Raw genomic sequence first — 23,027 nt, 5'->3', positions numbered from 1 at the left:
ATAAACAGTCGATGATTTTAAGTGCTTCCTTGTACTCGAGGCGTTCCAGACATCCTGCAGCCCTGGAATAACGAGATCTCTGTTCTCTTGTAGTGAATCATCAGAGGAGGAATGTCCCGGAGAGCGAGAGGAGGAGGAGTTGAACACACACGAGGTGGAATCAGGTACGGACACATACTACGCTGGCAGGTGAGGGCAGCACGTGCCTCCTCTGATGCTTGATGCTTTTCAGGACTGGGTTCTTCATCGCTGGATAGAACTGTGGCAGACGTGGTCAGTTGTGGTTGTAGAGCGCCCGACTAGGCCAGCGCCACCACTTGGACTCAAACCTGGGTCTGGCTGTGGTGAGCTAACATGTATTCCTGCAGCTCCTTTAATGGTGCTGTAAGACTCTGGACAGCCTCCGGGATCAGCCTTTTTCTGGTCTTTTTATGAATTTTGGAGGGACGTCCAGTTCTCTGTAATTAGATCAGATTAGATTAGATTCAACTTTATTGTCATTGTGCATAGTACAAGTACAAAGCCAACGAAATGCAGGAGCATCTAACCAGAAGTGCAAGATAGAGATTATTTACATATAGAGGTTACAGATTACAGATTAGAGATTACAAATAAAGGTGCATATATTAAAAACAATAAACAGGTAATGGTTGTACAGTGTATAGACTACTATATAATTACAAAGTGACTACAGTGGCTAAATCAATTAACTACAAGAGCTAAATGAATGATAATAAATAGGAGAGAGTATATAAGTATAGTGGATAATATACAATATATACTGTACATACATTATTGTTGTGCTAGTGTGATTAGTGCAGTAGTGCCATGTGCAAATTTGCAAATACTGATATGTAAACAGATGAGATGAAACATTTAAAAAGTACAAGAGTTTAGTGTGATCCAGGGTTCAGCGAAGTGTTGTGTTAGAGTTTAGCAGGGTTACAGCCTCAGGAATAAAGCTCTTCCTGAGCCTGCTGGTACAAGAGCGGAGGCTCCTGTAACGCCTGCCAGACGGAAGTAAGGAAAAAAGTCCATGGTTGGGATGAGAAACGTCCTTGATAATGTTCCTCGCTTTGCCCACGCAGCGTTTCTTTTTCTTTATAAATTTAGCGCGTCCAATTTTCATCCCACCAATCATCCTCTCACTAACGCCGGTCCCCGCTCCTGATCGGGGGCTGACGAGGCCGTTCCACGCCTCCTCCGACACGTGCACAGCCAATCGAGTGTGGGTCTTATCACCCACGCTTGACGAGTGCAGCGCGGCAGAGCACCGTGCACGGACGATCACACACTCCGCCGCACCCCCTCCCGTCTCCATGCAGGCGCCACCGACCGGCCAGCAGAGGGCGCAACCGCCCCGTTCCTGAGAGAGCATCCCCTCCGGTCTCAAATCCCGCCCCCCCCCACCTGAACAACAGGCCAATCGTTGTCCGTATAGCCGCCCAGCCTCGACCGGTGAAGGCAGAGCTGGATTCGAAACGACGCGTCTTTACCGCTGCGCCACCTGAGCGGCCGATAACTTTTAACAATGAGATTCTTTGATGTCTTAGAAGCTCTTTGTAGGTTATGCTGTAAGTAAATGTAAGGAAAATCCTACTAGAAGAGCTGAACTCTGAGCTCCCTTAAAATGCTGTAGGTAGTGGGGAGCAGGGCGGGTCACCAGGTTTTCAGACAGACTCACTGTGACTGATGGCAGGTACTGACTGCTACTTAACATGAGCTTATTTCTGATTGGTTCACTCTGAAATCAGACAATCAGATACATCACCAACGTTTTTATATCCAGCAAGCTCGCGATAAGGTGTCCACATACTTTCGACGTGAGAACTTTCAGTTCCCAAAAGTAGTTTGGGAGGTTTGATACGCTTGTTTAACTTTTGTAAATATTAAGCTGATACGAGTGTTGGATCCTTCTCTAAAAGAACTGTGTGTGTGTGAAAGGGAAATTGTGTGTGTAGAGGAAGTACTTTTCAACACACACACACACACTCGCGTACCACATGAACACACACACACTCGCGTACCACATGAACACACACACATACTTGGGTCAGTTGTAAAACAGAAAGAGAACTTTCCAAACCCACAAACCCAGAAGTATTTGTCTGAGGGTTTCTGCAGGATCTTCCCCCAGTTCTTCCCCTACATTTTAGCCTAATATGATCATAGCCAATTCCCCATTGTTGCTAAACCTTCTTTTCACTTCTTTTCACCGGCCAGCGGTGGATTCTTACAGACTTACAGCCTTATTACATATGGAGAGTCACACTATACCCTCGTACAAGCACCTAGAGCAGATAGCGGAGGTCCTGTTAGACGCCTGACCAGTTCGGTAACACCGCTGAGATTGGAACTGAGATCATGGTCACCAGATTATGGTTTGTTTTTGACGATCACCAGTGTCCCAACCAACTGCAGTGATTTGGGGTTTCCATTTAAGGGGTGCGCACCCTGGTGTTGACCATTCTGCACTGTCAGTGTAGTTGCGTTACTGAAGTCGGTGTTCGACCGTGACCGCTCCTTAACACGAGCCGTCACGTTGTTTGGGTTCGGCGCGCTGCATACCGTCTGCATCTGAAATAAAAAGAATTAAACAGTCAGGGTGGACGTTTTTGTTTAGAGAGAAGACTGAGATAAGAGGGGACGGGAGCGCCGCTGTGATAAACACAGTCAGTACTGGTGCTTAATGGAGATCAGTGTTGCTGGAGGTTCAGTTCATCAGGAACCCATGAAGCAGTAATTAGGATCACTACTCTGGGGTCAACGCTCCCCGCTGGCTCTGTCTCACAACCATCAGTCTTACACCAACAGCTTCTGCTGAACTTTTGCTCTCTTTATGGAACAGTTATCTGGTTGTGATCTGTGGTTTCTAACTCAATCAGTGAATGAAACCTGAGGGATGAAGCTGAATCTGAAAACGAACCTCTTGATTTGGCTTCTTTGACTGTCGTGCGCAAGTTTTAAATGGTCTGTGGTGGGATGATGGAACTTCTACAGAAAGAAAGTCTGGAACAGTTCGCGCTGCAGTGCTCTCCAGAATGTCACAAAAAGGTTTTATGATGTTTAAATCCAGCCAGAGTATGAAAGAAGATTAAGTTTTAACCATCATTGAACTATGTAAGCAGTATACAGTCGACCCTTGGGTTACGAACGGTTTACCATACGAACATTTCGGGTTACGAGCGATCTTTTTCAACTTAACGTTCGGACAAATTTCAGATCACGAACCGAAATTCGTGCAACACGTGACGTCACGAACAAGTTGACTCCAACCGTCTCTCTCTCTCTCTCTCTCTCTCTCTCTCTATATATATATATATACACACACAGTGAGCGAACATTCGGACAGCAGACGGTGTTTTTTCGGTGTTTTCTTTATATTTTGTAAAATTCTATATTAAAATGTCCCCAAAGAATGTGCAGAGGAAGCGCAGTGCTGTGAAAATGAATCTATCACTATTTGGTGTTGTATAATTACTCCTGCCAGTAGGTGTCATTGTGTATCAGACAGAGGGGACAGTGAGTGAGAGAGAAGAAGGAATTCGGCTTAGTAAAGTATTCTTTCCTACAAAATACAACACTACTGAAATAAAGAAGGAAATAATAGAGAAATATGAGAGTTATTGTTGTTTCTGGTAGATACACTTTATATAATAAAGAAGGAAATGTATTATGGTGTATGGTGCAGCACACGTACTGTACTGAAATGTGATGTGTGTTTATGTACAGTACTACTGTGTATTATTGTTTATTATTGTTCATTACAGTAATGTATATTCTATAATTTAAGATTTAAGTGAAAATATTCTTGTATTTATAACAAAAAAGAGCATTTAAGACATTAGAGAGGTTAGGGGTAAGGGGGGGTTTGGGAGGTCTGGCACGGATTTATTCTATTTACATTATTTCTTATGTAGAAAACAGGTTTAACTAACGAACATTCTGACTTAAGAACAGCCCTTCAGAACCAGTTACATTCATAAGTCAAGGGTCCACTGTATTAAACTAACAGTAATTGTGCATTAAAATGTTTATTTCCTTTAAAAAAACCAAGAACTTTACCAGTTGTCCAAACATTTCTGATCTTGTAAGCACGCTTTTTCATAGCTCACGTGTTTGCCGTACGCCGTGTCTCACTTTCTGACCTCTACCCCACAGACCCGGTCCCACCGACCCCCGGTTCGGCTCTGTGGACGTGGCAGAGGGACGGAGAGGTAAAGCTGAGGATGGGCGAGTCCGGGCCGGAGGCCGAAACGCCGCTCACGGTGAACCAGATGTTCACGCGGGCCGTGGAGCGATACGGCAAGCAGACGGCGCTCGGCTGGAAGGAGGGCGAGCAGTGGAGGAAGATCAACTACACGGAATATTACGCAATGTGCCGCGCGGCTGCCAAAAGCTTCCTCAAGGTAAAAGCTCACGACAGAGATGTTTACGTCACAAAATACGAGTCGAGTCACGAGTCAATATAATCTACACAAAACATATATTATAAATGTAGCGTAGAAATAAAGAAATAATCTGTAAGTTCAGATAAAAACCACAACAGATTAGCGAGTGTATTTAGCCGTTTTACTTCGTGTCTTTACTTTCCTCCTCATTGTGTAAATGAATGTAATTTCTGTAACAAGAAGGTTCCAGTTAAAAGCTTCAACTGATACGTTTTGTTTTCATTACAGAACAAAAGCGCTCGATAAATCACGGCACAGCGGCCAAAATCCCAAACACAGCAAAAACCATCATAACCGCTGCTTACCTTAGCTTCTGTTCTTCCAGATGCTATTACATTTATAAGCGTGCGTCCCATTAGGAACAGAATCCGTTATTTTGTAAATGTGCTTATAATTAAAAACCTCCAAACTTTTCCCGGTCGTGAAGTAAAACAGGAAGTGGTTAGAAAGACGATCGAGCGTTTCATTACCGCGTCATCTGTGTGACGCAAACCGAATAAATGCAGATAACAGCATTTCTTACTAACAATTACAATCAGAAGCTCTGATTGGTTCAGAAAGCGTCTTTCAACCATCAGCACCGATTCTGTAGGAGCGTTCCATTCACCCCGGTCGTTCCTGTGAAGTGCACTACGTAGGGTATTCCACCATTTTAAGTGAGATTCTGATCCAAAGGTAACGAGAATGTTCAAATGAAGTGAACTTCAAACTGTGTAGGGAGTAGGGAGCGACGCTTCATCACTACACCGGAAGCTGGCTGGAACATTTACACATTGTGTGTGTTGTGGGTTAAGACGGCCGGAGCGTTATTATTATTAGAGAGCCGAAAAAGAGAATGATGTCAGATCATATATGTATATAATTGTCACACGTAACTAATGTCGCTGACTTTTGTTGTTTACGAGTCATTTTTCTGCGAGTCATTAGTCGAGTCCGAGTCGAGTCTGAAGTCGCTGTGTGTGCGACTTACGTGCGACTCGACTCGAGTCCCCGTCTCCGGATTGTAAACATTTGCTTATTATTATGTGTTTATTATGCATTTAGTAGTTTTCTAAACAAAATATAATAGGATGGACACTTGGGTGCTTGTTCTAGTGGGCGTGTCGGGCTGTAGAATAATCAGAGCGTCTTCTTATCACCGATAATCAAACAAACAGCAGCACAAATCCTCACAGATAATCTCCGCGCTCCGACAGCTTCTTACTACCGCTTACTAACGTTCTGTGTCCTGCAGTGCCGTCTGTTGATCCTTGGTTCCTATAAAAACGGTTCTCTAAACAGCACAGAGGTTCTAATAAGAACCCTGAACAGGACCAGTTCTAGATCCAGAGTTAAATGATGCTCTGAATGCTAAACATGGGTCAGTTGTATTGTTTTTTGTTTCTAATCAGTAGTTCATTATAATACTGTAAAATAATGTCCTTCAATTAGCTCACTCAGCTTGGGTGGAGTCTTTTTTTTTATAGGATCATTTACAGATCTGGACTCGCTTTATTGACTCTCAGTACGCTGCAGAATAAAAGGCAGGAAGGAAGTTTAAACACAAAAGATCAGATCAGATTCTTTCATTCTTCTCCTCTTCTGTATTCTACTCGCCAAACACACGCCCGGCGCGGCTTGTCGTCTGGAGCTTTTTCAGAAGCGGTGTAGGTACATCTGATCCTCTCCAAACTCCAAAAGTATTTAGACACCAGACTGTGAGCTTGTTGTTCGTCCTCTATGTCAGGGTTTTTCAGTATACTTAATTAATAAAAATATTGGTTATCCGGTCTCACAGAGGTTTACAGGATGTATTGTAAAGCCTCCACAAGGGGGCGTTCGTGTACACGTTTATTTTATGTACAGTATTTCGTTTATTAGTGTCTGCGACCCAGGGTTTCTACTATATGTGATCTTTTCAGCCTGCTTTTCTGAGAGGGCTTCTCACAAGACTTTAAAGTCTGTGTATGGGAATTTGTGCCCATTCAGCAGCACAGAGAAGCATTTGTGTATGTGGCCGGCTGTACGTTAGGCAAGAAGGTCTCAGTCAATGTTAAGCTTTTCAGTTAATACATGTGGGCAAGCCGTAGCTCAGCGGTTAAGGTACTGGACTAGTAATCAGAAGGTCACTGGTTAAAGCCCCACCTTTAACCCTCAATTGCTCAGACTGTTTACTGTCATAGTAGTGTAAGTCGTTTTCTGCTAAATGCCGAAAATGTAAACGTTAATCAGGGAAGTAATGTCATTCCTACCATCCTTATCACATGATTTTGGAGTGTGCCTGTGGAAATTTGTGCTAACGTTCGAAGAGAATTTGACGTAGCCCGGCTTGCAATCGACGTCTCGATTCATTCTAAAGGTTTTCAATAGGCGTGATGACGGGGCTCTGTGCTGCCCACTGGGGTTCCTTTGCACCAGACCCATCACACTGTGGCCGACACACCTAAACTCTGTGTCACAAAAGTGTGTAGCCGTGATTAATAACCGTGTGTGTGTTTCTGTGTGTGTGTGTGTTCACAGCTCGGGCTGGAGCGCTGCCATGGAGTCGGTATCCTGGGCTTTAACTCCCTCGAGTGGTTCATCGCCGACGTCGGAGCTATTTTAGCAGGGTCAGTGTTCACACACGTCACGACACCCAATCGGAGGAAAGATCGAGTCTCAGGTGTCTCGGTCACATGCAGCTCAGGCGTATGAGCTCGGGAGGGGGGGGGGGGGGGGGAGGGGGTGTTGCTACCCGTGCCAATTTTAATAAGGACACTGGTGACCTTGACTACAGGAACAGAGTTACATAAATACTTATTTAATAATTAAATAAATATTTATAATAATTTTCATCTAGGGCCAGACAGTATGGCATTTAAATATATATTCAATATTTTGGGATAATACTTACTGACAAAATTTAAAGAATGCTTAAAAATTATAGGATAACGATCAGATTTCTGCCTGCATGCTGTGACGCTATGCAAAATATCAATATGATTGTAATATAAAAAAAATACACCCACACACGTACAGATCAGCCTGTGTGGGTGATAACGTGCACTTGGACTCCATATGGACACTAAACAGCTTCAGTTTTGGATTTTACAGTGTATGTTCATGATCTAAATACAGTGGAACCTTGGTTCTTGGTTCTCTCATCTCAAACACTTCGGTTATTAACCACATTGTTTGAGAAATAAATTGTCTCAGTTGTCGAATCCTCAGTTCTGAAACAGCCAAACACACTTTGTTGGAACAAGCACGATACGAGACACTGCCACTAAAATCCACCGTAAACGTTCATGTTTTTCTTTGTTTTGGTGTTTTTTTTTTATTTTTTTTTTTTTTAATATAAATTACAACCCCAAATCAGAAAAGTTGGGACAGCATAGAAAATGCAAATAATAAAGTAAAAACACGGAGTTTCTTACATTGACTTTGACGTTTATTTGATGTCAGACGGGATGAAGCTGAGATATTTCATCTTCTATCTGCTCAACTTCATTTCATTTATAAATAAACATCCATTCCTGCATTTCAGGCCTGCAACACATTCCAAAAAAGTTGGGACGGGGGCAATTTAGAGCTAGTAATGAGGTGAAACACTAAATAATGATGTGATGTAAACAGGTGATTGTAATCATGGTTCAGTACAAAAGCAGCATCCAGGAAAGGTTGAGAGTCTCTGATGAGTAAAGATGATCAGAGGATCCAGTTTGTCCACAAATGTGTGAGAAAATGACTGAAATGTTTAAAAACAATGAACCTCGAAGAAAGATTGGAAGGGATTTGCATGTTCTCCCTCTACAGTGCAGAATATCATTAAACCATTCAAGGAATCAGGGCTGAAATGCAGGAATGGATGTTTATTAATAAATGAAATGAAGTTAAGCAGATAAAAGATGAGATAAAAGTCAATGTAAGGAACTCATTTTCTATACTGTCCGAACTTTTTGGGACAACTTTATTTAGTCAAAATTCGACCAACCGTTCACATAAATCACCAAGTCACGCCATCAGTCTTGGGTTTGCTCTCGTTCATTGAGCGTCTTTTGTAAAAGCTCAGTGAAACGTCGTTTTATTTTATGGTTTTGTATTAAAAACGAGTCTAATCCCAGGTCCAGAAAGATCAGTGACTCGACTCATTGTGAAGTTTGAAAGTGGAACTGGAGTCTAAAGTGGTGAAGTGAAGTAAAATGTTGGTTTATTTTTATAGGTTTTTATGTACTAACTTTTATTGTACTGGTTTTAATGAACATTCTTCTGGGGGTCTGGAACCGATTCATTCCATATGGGGAAAGAACGGATTCTGAATTGGTATAAATCACAATTCTCTGTGAATACAAGATTTCAGTGTTCATCATTTTCTATCTTTTGACTGCTACCATATTTAGAGGTGGCCACATTGGATCTGGTCTGCATACCAGACTTGCTTTTAACCCTTCTGGCCTGGGACGGGCACTGGAAGCTCTTTAATAAGTGCATTTCTAGGCTGTCCCCCCTTCCCCTGGTAATTATTTATTTGGCTGATAGCATCAGGGATTCTAAGTGTTCTAGTTTGGGAAGTGACTTTTGCAGACTGAGACTGGAGCTGCGTCCGGAATCCCATACTTACAGAGTACGTACTAGATTGGAGGAAGTATGCACTACTCGGCCGGTAAAAAAGTACATACTTTCAGTACAGGAGTGTGCAGTATGCACACAACACCGCTACGTACTACATCCGCCATCTTACCAGCGTCAAGTGATGACGTGGGAACGTGAGGACGTGATATCACCATAGTTACAGACTCATTACAAACCCCACTCGGCAAAATTTTGGATATTTATCGTGTTTTTGTTATTTATTCGTCTTTAAAAATGGTATTTTCCGCGTCTTTCTTGCTTCTTATTCCGCTTTGAACGCCTACGCAGCTCCGGTTGCATTATGGGATACATTAGCGGACCACAAGTGTGCATCGCTTGCATACTCAAACATGGCTGCCCAATAAGTAGGTCATCCGGGTACTTCTCGCGTACCTCTTTATTTATACTATGTATTCGGACATACTAACCGCTCTCGCGTACTCATTTCGCGTACTATTGAGTATGGAAGTATGCGATTTCGGATGCAGCCTGGGTGAGGGCGAGTTTTAATTCAGCAGTCTCACTCTGTACCTCTTGGGTGACGAAGAGAGTTCAGTACTGCCCCCTCTCTCTTTCCCCCAATTAAAATCAGGCATCAGCGAGTGCAACCGTTTCATATGACGTTAATCGAACGACGAGTTCTCTGTTGGTTTTCGGTAAATCATCATCACCTCTACGTCCTGCTATCCCTGTTTCAGGGGGATTAATATTAAGCCTGATGGTAACAGCTCTGTTTGGCATGGGTGCATCATTGCCTGAAAATCGATCCCTTTCCGTGACCGCACGATTTCTCTCTTCCTTTCTGATGCCGCGCGACACGGACAGCGTCGCTCCCGTCCGCACGTCCGATTCAAACGTGTGGTCGCCGTAAACAGTGGTTGTGGTGTCGGGGTATTAAACGCCTGTCCTGTACGCAAGTGCGGCGTAATCGAATTTCTGATTTTTCCAACAGAGGCTTCGCCGTGGGCATCTACACCACCAACTCCCCCGAGGCGTGCCAGTACGTGGCCGAGAACTGCCAGGCCAACGTCATCGTGGTGGAGAATCACAAGCAGCTCCAGAAGATCCTGCAGGTAACGGCGAAGAATTTAACTGACGACCAGGAATTAGATGAACTAGCAAATCAGTTTCGTCGTGCAGCAGAAATTTCCTCCCAATTTAGTCATATCCAATTCCCCATTTGTATTTCACTGCCTGTACTCGCTGCAGACCATCACTCCTGATCGAGGAGGGTCGTGACCAACACGCTTCCCTTCGGAGACATGTGCAGTACCGACCGCTTCTATTCATTCACTTCGTATAGAGATCCGTATCGCGCACGGAGAGTCACACACCGATCCCCATTATCCCCCGTCTCTGTGCAGCACCACCCATCAGCCAGCAGAGGTCATAATTGCAGCACTCCCACCCTTAGACCATCCAATCATCAGCTAACTTTCCATCTGAATTGTGACAGGGTTTTCATTCCAGCTCTGCCAAAAGACCACTGTTCCACGTACAGACTAGCCCTATTTATACTTACGTGGGAACCCGAGGGATTTGGAGGGCATGGACCCATCAGACTTTCAGAAAACTATCTGTCTATCCCAGCTTTTCAATGGGCGCAAGGCACACAGTAACACCCTGGACGGGGCGCCAGTCCATCGCGGGGCACACACACACACACACACATTCACCTACAGGGCAATTCAGTGTCTCTAGTTAACCTGACGGCATGTTTTTGGACTGTGGGAGGAAACCGGAGCGCCCGGAGGAAACCCACGCATACACGGGGAGAACATGCGAACTCCACACAGAAACTGCCCCGAACCCAGGACCTTCTTGCTGTGAGGCGACGGTGCTACCCACCGAGCCACCGTGCCGACATACAAGGATCTGATGAATATTTTTTGGACCTAATTCTCATGTATTAACTCCGTATTATCCCGGTCAGGGTTGCTGTGGGTCCAGTTTCCCTATAACTATTGCAGCGCAAAGTAGCAACACGCCCCGTTTAGTATGCCAATCCATTTCAGGGGCTTAGCCCAACATCGGACCATTCAGATGACCAAACGTCCTATTTTTATCTGGGTTTGGGACCAGTACCAGGCTCCCCCCACCCCCCCCCCAATGTCTGTATGTAGACGCCCGACTGTTTGATGGTTGATAGCTCCACTGGGGATTCAAACCCAGTGGTGTAGTGTAATGTTCCACCGTGCCACCTGAGTGCTTGTACATAAACATAAAGCATTAAAGTGTGTTTTCTCATACACACTACGTGTGTGTGTGTGTGTGTGTGTGTGTTCGAGGGTTTGGCCACTAAATCACAAGGTTAGATACAATACTGAGGTGTGTGTGTCTGTGTGTGAGATAAAATATTTATGTTCTTGTACACACACACACACACACACACACACATCTGAACTAAAAACAAGAGATGCAATACTGAGGTGTGTGTGTGATGTAATCGAGTGTGTTCCTGTGTTGACCTCTTGCGTACCCGCTTCTATTTCAGATTCAGGACAAGCTGCCGCACCTGAAGGCCATCGTCCAGTACAAAGACGCTCTCAAAGAGAAGAAACCCAACCTGTACACGGTACGAACGTCCGATTCTGCTCTCCCACGCGGCTGAACGACCGTCCGAGCGCCTGATCTAACCGCTGTCCGTCTTCATGCTTCTGCTTTTATCCCAAAGTGGGCGGAGTTCATGGAGCTGGGGCGGGACGAGCCGGACGCTCCGCTCGACGACGTCATCGCGTCCCAGAAACCCAACCAGTGCTGCACGTTGATCTACACGTCGGGAACCACCGGGCAGCCGAAGGGAGTCATGCTGAGTCACGACAACGTGAGTGTTTCTATTTATCTTCTCGATTCCGCGCTGCCCGACCAGGGCCTAGTCTACCATTCAACCCCCACACCGTAAACTCGAATACCCCTGCACTGGTGCAGACGCCTTAACCAGACAGCAGGGGTCGCCACCCGGGCACCCCGCAGCACAAGTTTCAGTGCCACTTCATAAGGTCACACCAAAAAAAGCAGGATTCATTAAACGGAAGAGAACGCAGCATGCCGGTAGGGCTTTTTTTCCACTTTGATCTACAGATTTTCAAGGTGAACGGTAATTTTGACAGCTCGAAAATGAATAGTAATGGTCACTGACACACTTTTGCCAATATGGGCAGTGATAGGTCAGTAGTTTAGGTGCTGAACTAGTTGGCAGAAGGTCGCTGGTTCAATCCCCACTTCTACAGACATTCTGAAGTCATGTGATCAAGTACCAATCGTTGCGATCATGATTGATGCAATTCTGACCTCCGCTGATCGATTAGGGCAGGGGTGTCAAACTCATTTTCACCGAGGGCCACATCAGCATTATTGTGGCCCCCGAAGGGCCGATTGTAACGTATCCTGCTGTGATTGCAGTCACATTGCTGTTTTTCTTGGAGGCCGAATTCTGCATTTATATCGTCCTACTTTACCACAGACACGGCCTCATAACACAAGAGACGCACCGGTTTCTCTTCCTGAAGCACAAACTTGTTTTCACTTTCATTACATTTCCTCCTTCTGCTTCATTTTCTTATTTATCTTCTTGTACATTTTAGGATCATGTGTAAATATGTGTAACATCATCTACTGGTGGGATGTGTCACTTTGCAGGTCACAAAATCAGCCTGCATTTTGAGAGATGCAGTTTATTTAGGAGTTTACAGTGTATTTTAAGATAATCATTCTGCCCTCACTAATAGTTTATCCCCCTTTCTCAGCTAGACAGACAGACAGACAGACAGACAGACAGACAGCTCCCTTCAGAATACAGTCGGTTTATTTGCTTCCCAGCTGTGTGATACACTGTGTGCATCAAAATGAAGTAAAAATACAAACAATAAAAACAATAAAGAACTTAATACAGTAAAAGCACACAGCTGTAGTCAAGTGTTACATCTGGTACAATATGAGATTTAACCAAACGTAAAATAGCGAGTTAAAATTGTGTGTAAAGTTACTAATTGCTATAGTAACGTAACAACAGTATTTAATTACGGTAAATTTGTAACTAAAACGCTGTGATATACTCACTAAACATTTACTAACAACTGAGAATATAAACGCCACGACTTACAGACGATGCTTGGGTATTATATTGCAATATAATTATCTGTATTTATTTATTATTGTTTACATTACTGACTACGCTACCCCGCGTTCTCTTGCCGTAAAAGTCACATGGCTTCTTAGCGAAGGTTAAAGTTAGTTGCCATGACTACTATGTCACGTTGTCTCTGAAAGGCGCAGGAGCGCATTAAATTATAAGCGCGTCTCTGTAACGACTCGAACCATCACAACAATCGTACAGTCGTTTAAGCTCTCGCGGGCCGGATCAAATGACGCGGCGGGCCGGATCTGGCCCGCGGGCCTTGAGTTTGACACCTGTGGATTAGGGGATAATGGAGATCGGTGCGTGACTCTCTGTGCGCTATACAGATCTCCATGTAAACCCGCCGAGGCCTCCTTGGTCAGGCGTGGAGGTGAAATACGATCAGGGAATCGGATACGACTAGATCGCAAGACACAATTGGGGGGGGGGGGGGGGACAATAGCGTAGCGTTAATCCCGCCCTGTGTTCTGGTTGTAGTTGACATGGACGGCGTTTTCCACGACTCAGACCATCCACCTCTCGGAAGCTGACCAGTCTCAGGAGGTGGTGGTGAGCTACCTGCCCCTCAGCCACATCGCCGCCCAGATGGTCGACATCTGGATCACCATGAGAGTCGGAGGAGCCGCGTACTTCGCCCAGCCCGATGCCCTCAAGGTGAGTGTGTATATGTAGGGTAGAATGACAAGAGTTGCCTGGATTTAGGCGCTTTAACACGTTCTTCAGGGCTTCTCGGCTCAGCAAATGAGGACATTACAGTGTTGTTTTGGCTTTATGATTTGGGGAAGTATTTGCTTAGTGGTTAAGGTACTGGACTAGTAGGTTTCCGGTTCAAGCCATGTCACGTTTATGTTGGCACTGTTGGGCCCCCGAGCAAGGCCCTTAACCTTCAATCGCTGAGTTGTATTCACTCAGAATTGCAAGTCGCTTTAAATAAAAAGCTTCTGCTAAATGTAATGTGAAGGTACTGGTCTAGTGATCAGAAAGTGGCTGGTTTAAATCCCTTTTATGCCAAGTTCCCACTGTTGGGCCCCTGAGCAAGGCCCTTCTCGGCTGAGCAAATTAGGACATTCCGGTGTTTTGGCTTTATGATTTGGGGACGTGGTAGCTTGGTGGTTACGGTACTGGACTAGTAACCAGAAGGTTGCAGGTTCAAGCCATATCACGTTTAAGTTTGCACTGTTGGGCCCCCGAGCAAGGCCCGTAACCTTCACATGCTCAGTTGTATTCACTCATATGGTTTAAACCTCACTTTAGCCAAGGTATTACTGTTGGGCCCCTGATCAAGTCCCTCAACCCTGCACTTTAAAAAGCCATATAACCATCACCATTATAGCCATAGCCTAATTATAACCAACATTTCAGCCTGAAGTATTTGCTGTCATTTACAAGCTGCATCCTTTTCGATTATCTGATTGATTTGGGGGGGGGTGGGGTGCAGTGATTTAGTGCTTCTCACCGTGGTAAAAACTCACAGCCGTAATGAAAGCGCCTGCTCAATGTGGTAAACATAAACGAATAAAAAACACAAGCCAAAAGTAAACGTAAGCGTGTCGTTTATCTAAATCTCATCATTATCTGAAATCAGATAACCACAAGCACTGCGTCCTCACAGCAACGCCTCATAAACGAGGATTATTATGATCAGATCCTTTATTATCAGCGCTGTAAAAGCTGTGGGGACCGAGTGGAGGCTCTGAAGTGCACCGTGAGAACTGACGTTTCTACTGAGAAACCCGCCGAACGTGATCCTAACCCGCCTTCGGTCAGTCCGAAGAGCGACCTCGTGTCTCTCCCAGTATGTGTTTGACCAAAAGCCAGCCATGGATTTGCATTCCCAGAATTCCGTGCCGTGTCCGAGCTGATGTCTGAGGTGACTTGATGCGGGTGTGTGGCGTCAGGTGATCTGACACGATCCTGGTAGGCCAATCGGTTAGAGTGAGCGGCCTGGATAGAACGTACACACACCCATGTAAACACGTGTGTGAGAATGCAAATATGCTCACACACTCTCAATGTGCACACGTGCAGGAATACAGATATATATAAACACACACACACACACACACACACACACAAACCATTAATAACATAATTATGTTATTAGTTTACCTTTTTAAAATAAATTACATAAAAATAATATTAAAAACATTACAAAATTAATTGCAGCATTTTAGTTTATCCACTGACTTTTCCTTTAATCTCATGTAATAAATAAAAATAAGATAAGATAATATAACACGTTATTGATCCCGAAGGAAATTGCAGTGTCGCAGTACTTTACAAATGACACAAGGGAAGACAGACATTATTTAACACAATTAAACATAACCGGGCATAGGCAAAAGACAAGACATTAGCAACAATAAAAAAAATAAATACCAGTAGATAGTTAGTAGATACTGAGGAAGCAATAATGCACTAGAACACTAAACAAATTTTGCATCCAAACATTTATAGATCCCAACAATATTCAACCCCCAACCAGAATTCTTTATTTTGATTTATTAATTGTTTTTAATCTTTATTGAACCTCAAATTTACTTTAGCTGCATTTAGCAGATGCTTTTATCCGAAGTGACTTACAATCATGACTGAATGGAAATGAAGCGATCGAGGATTAAGGGCCTTGCTCAGGGGCCCAACAGTGGCTACTGCCGCCCCTATTTAAACATTCAACTGTTCAAATGTTCCAGGACGAGAAGGTCCTGGCTTAAATCCCCAGGTGGGGAGTTTGCACGTTCTCCCCGTGTCCGCGTGGGTTTCCTTCGGGAGCTCCGGTTTCCTCCCACAGTCCAAAGACGTGCAAGTGAGGTGAACTGGAGACACTGAATTGTCCATGAGTGTGTTTGATATTAAACTGGTGAACTGATGAATCTTGTGTGATGAGTAACGACCGTTCCTGTCATGAATGGAACCAAAGTGTAAAACATGACGTTACAATCCTAATAAATAGACAAACAATCACACATGCTTGTGCTTGTACACACGTGTTTTGTCTCTTAAGTGTACGCACATGTCTGTGTGTGTGTGTGTGTGTGTGTGTTTGTGTGGAATACCGTATTCTTTAGCAAGCTCAGTAATTCACATAAGTGACGAAAACGCTTTTGCGTTGCTGTGCCGTTGCTGGAGTGTGGAGCTTTCAGACTGGATCTGACGCTTATTCCACACTGATGCAGATTCAGCTCATATTCACACACTGATGAGGTTTTACCGCTCAAGCCGAGCGCTGAACAAAGCGACTGTTCATTGTTAATTTGAAATAAAAATAAATGAATAAAGAAAACTAAACACGTCGCGTTTAAGGGTACAAATTTGACCATGGAGTTTGTCGAGGTTTCAAAGGTGCTTTGTGTGTAGCACTACATCTCCATGACTGTAAGCAGAAATGTTTTGAACATCCTGCTGATGTTTCCGTTCCTCTCTCAGGGTTCGTTGGTGAACACCCTGTGTGAGGTGCGTCCCACGGCGTTCCTCGGCGTTCCTCGGGTCTGGGAGAAGATGCAGGAGAAAATGAAGGCGGTCGGCGCCAAATCGTCCACCATGCGCAGAAAAGTGGCGGCGTGGGCCAAAGACGTCGGCTTGAACACCAACCTGGCCAAGATGGAGCAGTACGTCTTCGTCTTTATTAACACCCTCACATTTAATAGTTGGTTTGACGGCCCCGCCCGCTCCACTTTATTATTAAAATCATTTATTATGTGGAATCATTTCTGGTTTTGTTTTGTGTGTCAGAAATGGCATGACGCCGCGCAATCCCATGAACTACCGCCTGGCCAAGCGCTTGGTATTCAACAAAGTAAGAAAGGCTCTGGGTCTGGATCGCTGCGTCAGGTGCTACACGGGCGCGGCACCCATCACCAAAGATACGCTGGAGTTCTTCCTCAGCCTGGATATACCGCTGTTCGAGCTGTACGGCATGAGTGAGAGTACCGGACCCCACAGCATGTCTCAATCTGAGGCCTTCAGACTCACCAGGTACACACACACACACACACACACACACACACACACACACACACACACACACACACACACACACACACACACTGTATGGACGGGCTTGTAGTAGATTTGATTCTATATTTACATACAATGTCTTTGGCAGAATGAACACATTATAGAGGTTTATTATCATTATTATTATCATCATTATTATTACTGTAATTTTTATTCTTATTATTATCATTATTATTATAATTATTTTTATTCCTATTATTATTATTGTCATTGTTATTATTATTAATATTATTATTACCATTATTGTAGTTATTATTATTATTATTAAATAGTTTTTATAATCAATATTTTTATTCCTATTATTATCATTATTATTATTATTATCATTGTTGTAATTATTATTTTTATTATTGTTATCAGTATTATTGTTATTATTATTAATATTATCATTATTATTTTTATTTTATTATAATTATTATTTTTTAATTATTATTATTATCATTATTTTTATTCCTATTATCATTATTATTATTATTATCATTATTATTGTTATTATTATTATTGTTATTATTTCATTATTATTATCATTATTAAAATTATTATTATTATTATCATTGTTTCATTATTATTATTATTAAATATTATTTTTATAATCAATATTTTTATTCCTATTATTATTATCATAATTTTTATTCCTATTATCATTATTATTATTATTATCGTTATTATTGTTATTATTTCATTATTATTATCATTATTAAAATTATTATTATTACTATCATTGTTTCATTATTATTATTATTAAATATTATTTTTATAATCAATATTTTTATTCCTATTATTATTATCATTGTTGTAATTATTATTTTTATTATTGTTATCAATATTATTATTATTGTTATCATTATTTTATTATTATTATTATTATATCATTATTAATTTCATTGATATTATTTGATATTATTGTTATATTATTTTGATTATGATTACTTATAATTATTAGCAATTGATTTGGACATTATTAACTATCATCAAAAACACAGCACAGCAGTTTAATGCGCTAGTCCACCACTGTGCCCTCCAGCTCTCCAGATCTCAACTTTGCCTTTGACCTGCTGGGTTGTGCCTGAGGGAGGGAGGGAGGGAGGGTTGAAGGGGCTCTTCATTGTTGTTTTAATTGCTAGGCGCCTTCGATTGTTGACTCACAGATATCGGTGCGCGACTGTCCATACGCTATGCGGATCTCTGTGTGACCCTCGACCAGGGCCCCGGGGCCTGTTATGGTGCAGTGTGCACAAATAAAGCTCTATGAAGATCTGAAGAAAGGCTCAAGTGTCCTGCACAGAGCCCTGACCTCAACAGCTCTGGAATGTTCCATCAAGCGGAACATCAACATCAGCGACCAGCCATGCAAATGCTCTGATCTTTTGACTGAACACAAAAGATCATCTGTATGGCACAAATTAGTTGGGCACAAATTCCCACAGACCAAAGTCTTGCGAGAAGCCTTTTGTTGTTCTAGCCGAAAAGGTCACATAGAGGTCACTATTTTAATACAGTTTGTTTTAACTTATTGTCTGCTGTCCAAATACTTTTGGCCTTATAGTGCGAGGGCTTAGTCGAAGTCCTGTGGTTGCTGGTACTGACTCTAAGACGTCGTGTTTTCCTCACCAGCTGCGGGAAGGTGATCGGCGGCTGCAAGACCAAGATCTTCAACCCTGACGCCGACGGGAACGGCGAGATCTGCTTCTGGGGTCGCCACGTCTTCATGGGCTACCTGAACATGCCTGAGAAGACCCAGGAGGCTCTGGATGAGGATGGCTGGCTGCACTCGGGAGATCTGGGCAAACACGACAAGAAGGACTTTCTGTACATCACAGGACGCATCAAAGGTAGTTTGGCGTTTGATATGTGGACAATTTTGGCATCTTTAATACCTCAGACTAAGTTAAATATGGGGGGGGAAAAGCTTTATGGGTGCTTGGCAATATGAGCCCACACCTGCTGGGATCCGAGGTTCGAATCCCCCAGTGGTACTATCGGGCGCTCGAGCTTCTACATACAGACATTGGCTGTGTCTGAGGTTGGGGGGGATGGCCGAGGCCCCACAGTCGATTGGCGTACTGTCGATGCATCACTGCATTGTGCCTAGTGACCCACCGCAACCCTGGCCAAGATAAAATGCTATACAAGTCTAGCAGGTAGATGTGGGTGCCACACAGCACCAGGGACTTGGGGTCCTGGGTCCAGCTCATTTGCTGAAGTGATTGGCTGCTCTAAATCGCTGTCTAAAAGAATAAAAAGCGTACAGAAGGTGGATTGGCCGCTCTAAATGAACTCCTATTGCCTAAATAAATATGTGCATGAGCAGCCTAACGTCAAGCTGGAGTCACATCTGTAGCAAAGATGAAGCCAAGTCGCTTCTCAACGTCTGCATGCGTGTGTTGCATTCCAGAGCTGATCATCACCGCGGGAGGGGAGAACATCCCACCGGTGCCCATCGAGGATGCGGTCAAGGAGGCTGTGCCCATCATCAGTAATGCCATGCTGATCGGAGACAAGCTGAAGTTCCTGTCCATGCTGATCACCCTGAAGGTACGCACAGACCTATACAATATATACCACACACCACCGTGTCTGACACCAGTGAGGTCAGAAGTGTATTTACTGGCACACAGGCAGACTCATTCTCGCAGTGTGTATGTGTCCAGATAAACACGGGTCAAGAGTTGTTTTAACTTGACCTGTGCTCAGGAACAAAGACGGCCAAATTTCCCTGTGAACTCGTTCGATTGTACACCATAAAATAATTAAGGAGCAATAATCATGTCATTCTATCCTCACTGTGCTTCATTATCACATGTTTATTAACTGTAGCCATTCTAGTCATTATCTGATCATCTGTTTTAGGGTTGGGCGGTATTGCCGATTTTCATATCGTCATACCGTCTTCAGAATATACCGCGGTATACGGTATTACCGCGTTGGGGGTGTTGGACAAACTTTACAGTGTAATCACAGTATTCAAATGTTTTATTTAAAAAAATTAAACAATCAGGACGTCAAACATTGCTTATCCTGTCTGATCTATAATAAATATTTCACGCACAAGTGTAACTGCGTCTCTTTATATATATTTTTTTATTTCTGCGCAGTTCTTATCGGCTGTAATCCACCCGTTCAGCTCGGCATCAGTAGTAGGAATCAAATCAGTCAGTCATAATAAGAGCTGTTTATTGTCGAAATTTAAATCCGAAAACACTTTTAATATCGCGGCGAGCGAGCGAGACACACACACAGAGAGAGAGAGAGAGAGAGAGAGAGAGAGAGAGAGAGAGAGAGAGACGTAACCCAGCTACAGAGAGAACATACAGAAAACGAGCACAAATAACTAATAAATAAACTTGTTTAATGATGTTAAATCTGATTATTTCATGGTGCGTATGTTTTAAAGCAGAAATAAACTCAGGTTCATCTCTGTACAAAAGAGGATTGTTCTGAAACTTAATGCGATGCAACCACAGTCTGTCTCTCCCTGTAGTTTTTCTCTTCTTTTAAAATAAATCTTTTTTTCTCATGTAAGTGTTGTTTGAATTAGACCTACATTTAAGGCAAGGTAGCAAAATGTTCATGATCGTTCATCATTGATATTAATATCGGGGTCTTATAGTTACCCAGTAGCGCTTCCCGAGGAACGAAGAGTCATTTTTCTGAACGGCTCTTTAAAAGGAACCGAGCCAAAAGATCGGGCTCCCTTCAATGAGCCATAATTCCCATCACTACGACCAATCAGCGAGCTCCAACCGCCTACCGCTCCCACTCCTCCCTTACTGTGGATGCGCGAATGTCTTAAAGTCTCAGTTTTCAAGGTAAACCTGAAGCAGAAATTTGGCGCTTCACATTTTTTAAAATACCGCGGTATACCGTAATACCGTCCAACCCTAATCTGTTTATCTTAAGTTCACACTGCTACGACTTTCGTGGCTGTCGGACCTTTGCACAGTTCACACTACACGACTGATCGGCGATAGGGGGTTTCACGCTACACCGTCTGGACTCTGTCCGGTCTCCCAAACTACGTTTTATCACGAACACACACACGAGAAGTGACGAGGGGTTTAATGACACCACGTCCAAAATTGCACGTCAACGATAAGCGAGCGATCAAAGTAGTGTGTGCGCTGATGTGCAGCGTAAAAGCAACGAGGAAAAATGAACGAACCTGAGTGGATTGAGTTACGCGACCAGCAGGGGGCGTCTGTTCTGTAGTGCGTTGGAGGTAAATAAATATTTTTTTGCAATGCAGTATGGGTATTATGATTTGGTGTGGACTTCATGTCAAGTCAAATTTATTTGTGTAGCGCTTTTTACAATAGACATCGGCTCAAAGCATTTTTACAGAATCCAGGACCCAAAAAAACCCCTATTGAGCAAGTCAAGGGCGACAGTGGCAAGAAAAGACTTAAAATTACAGGAAGGAACCTCGAGAGGAACCAGACCCGGCAGGAACCCCCCGTCCACCTCGGGTGGCCTGGAGGAATAAGGTCACAAATACTGTAAAGCTTGTGTGTGTGCTGATGTATTCTGATAGAAACTATATTATGCCCCTGTTTCACGTTTTTACTCCTCCCCCAGGTTCCCCCTCACCCCGTATTGAGGCGAAAATCATTGTGAAGTGTGAACCGGACAGGTGCTGATCCACTTTCCGATCCATATTCCAGTTTGGCGCTTGTGCGGCATCATGAACCCACAGTTTAGTTTTTTTAAATGTGTATCGGTCCATCACTAGTTATATCTTATAATGATATGAAATCTTCAATGGTGCTCACACTACAGCTCTGACGCCACCTGCTGGTAATGCCGTGCAATTGCAGTTCCTTTATTTCCACTGGGTGCGTTCAGATACGTTCTGGATGGTCTCATTTCCCAGTTGCAGAATTATAATGGCAAAATCTACTTGTATTGCTGATGCTTAACTGGTTTCCATTACTTGTTAGCAACATTGGCATTACCTTCAGCTTTAGACACCTAAAAGGTTAATAAAGTTTGTTTTGGAGAGAAATGTTGTTTATATGTCCTCTCTCATGGTTAAACTTTAGCTTTATCGGCAGGATTGTTATTACAGACGAAGTGACGTTAACGAAGCATGACGATCTCGTTCTCTGTCTCCTTCAGTCTCAGGTGAACAACGAGACCGGAGTCCCGGAGGACGAGCTGACCGAAGAGGCCGTGGAATGGTGTAGGAAACTGGGCAGCACCTCCACGCGGGTGTCTGAGATCTGCGGCGGGCGCGACCGCCTCGTCCACTCCGCCATCCAGGACGGGATCAACCGGGTGAACGAGAGCTCCATGTCCAACGCTCAGCGCGTCCAGAAGTTCACCGTGCTGGAGCAGGACTTCTCCATCGCTGGTGGAGAGCTCGGTCAGTGTGTGTTTTACTCTCCAGTACTACACTCGCACCTACTGCTGCCCTCGTCATGCCAGTAAATACCCGAGGGCCAAATTTAAGGTCCAAATTAAAAGCGCACTCCCACTAAAATGTGCAAAAAAATTTATTTGAGTAAACGTGCCCCTAATGATGCATCTCAATATACAGTGGGGCCAAAAAGTATTTAGTCAGCCACTGATTGTGCAGGTTCTCCTACTTAGAAAGATGAGAGAGGTCTGTAATTTTCATCATAGCTACACTTCAACTATGAGAGACTAAATGAGAAAAAAAAATCCAGGAAATCACATTGTAGGATTTTTAAAGAATTTATTTGTAAATTATGGTGGAAAATAAGTATTTGGTCACCCACAAACAAGGAAGATTTCTGGCTCTCACAGACCTGTAACTTCTTCTTTAAGAAGCTCTTCTGTCCTCCACTCGTTACCTGTATTAATGGCACCTG

General features: G+C 43.4%; 1 protein-coding gene across 4 annotated transcripts in view; it reads left to right on the top strand.

Annotated features, from left to right (window-relative positions):
- acsbg2 (acyl-CoA synthetase bubblegum family member 2) overlaps positions 1-23,027 on the top strand; it is a 45,580-nt gene that overhangs the window by 18,205 nt on the left and 4,348 nt on the right. For 3 of the 4 annotated variants that reach the window (XM_062998807.1, XM_062998806.1, XM_062998805.1), the window contains exons 3-14: positions 94-164; positions 4,162-4,409; positions 6,951-7,039; positions 9,994-10,114; positions 11,536-11,616; positions 11,716-11,865; positions 13,657-13,833; positions 16,606-16,787; positions 16,912-17,154; positions 18,811-19,028; positions 19,592-19,731; positions 22,312-22,558. In XM_062998807.1, coding sequence (XP_062854877.1) covers positions 94-164; positions 4,162-4,409; positions 6,951-7,039; positions 9,994-10,114; positions 11,536-11,616; positions 11,716-11,865; positions 13,657-13,833; positions 16,606-16,787; positions 16,912-17,154; positions 18,811-19,028; positions 19,592-19,731; positions 22,312-22,558 — 1,967 coding nt within the window. Of the gene's footprint in view, positions 1-93; positions 165-4,161; positions 4,410-6,950; positions 7,040-9,993; positions 10,115-11,535; positions 11,617-11,715; positions 11,866-13,656; positions 13,834-16,605; positions 16,788-16,911; positions 17,155-18,810; positions 19,029-19,591; positions 19,732-20,291; positions 20,588-22,311; positions 22,559-23,027 lie in introns of those variants that run through there. The other variant, XM_062998808.1, reaches the window with a different exon arrangement.

The sequence above is a fragment of the Trichomycterus rosablanca genome, chromosome 7, assembly GCF_030014385.1.
Source record: "Trichomycterus rosablanca isolate fTriRos1 chromosome 7, fTriRos1.hap1, whole genome shotgun sequence".
Classification (NCBI taxonomy): Eukaryota; Metazoa; Chordata; class Actinopteri; order Siluriformes; family Trichomycteridae; genus Trichomycterus; species Trichomycterus rosablanca.
This window is presented reverse-complemented; position numbering and strand designations above follow the sequence as displayed.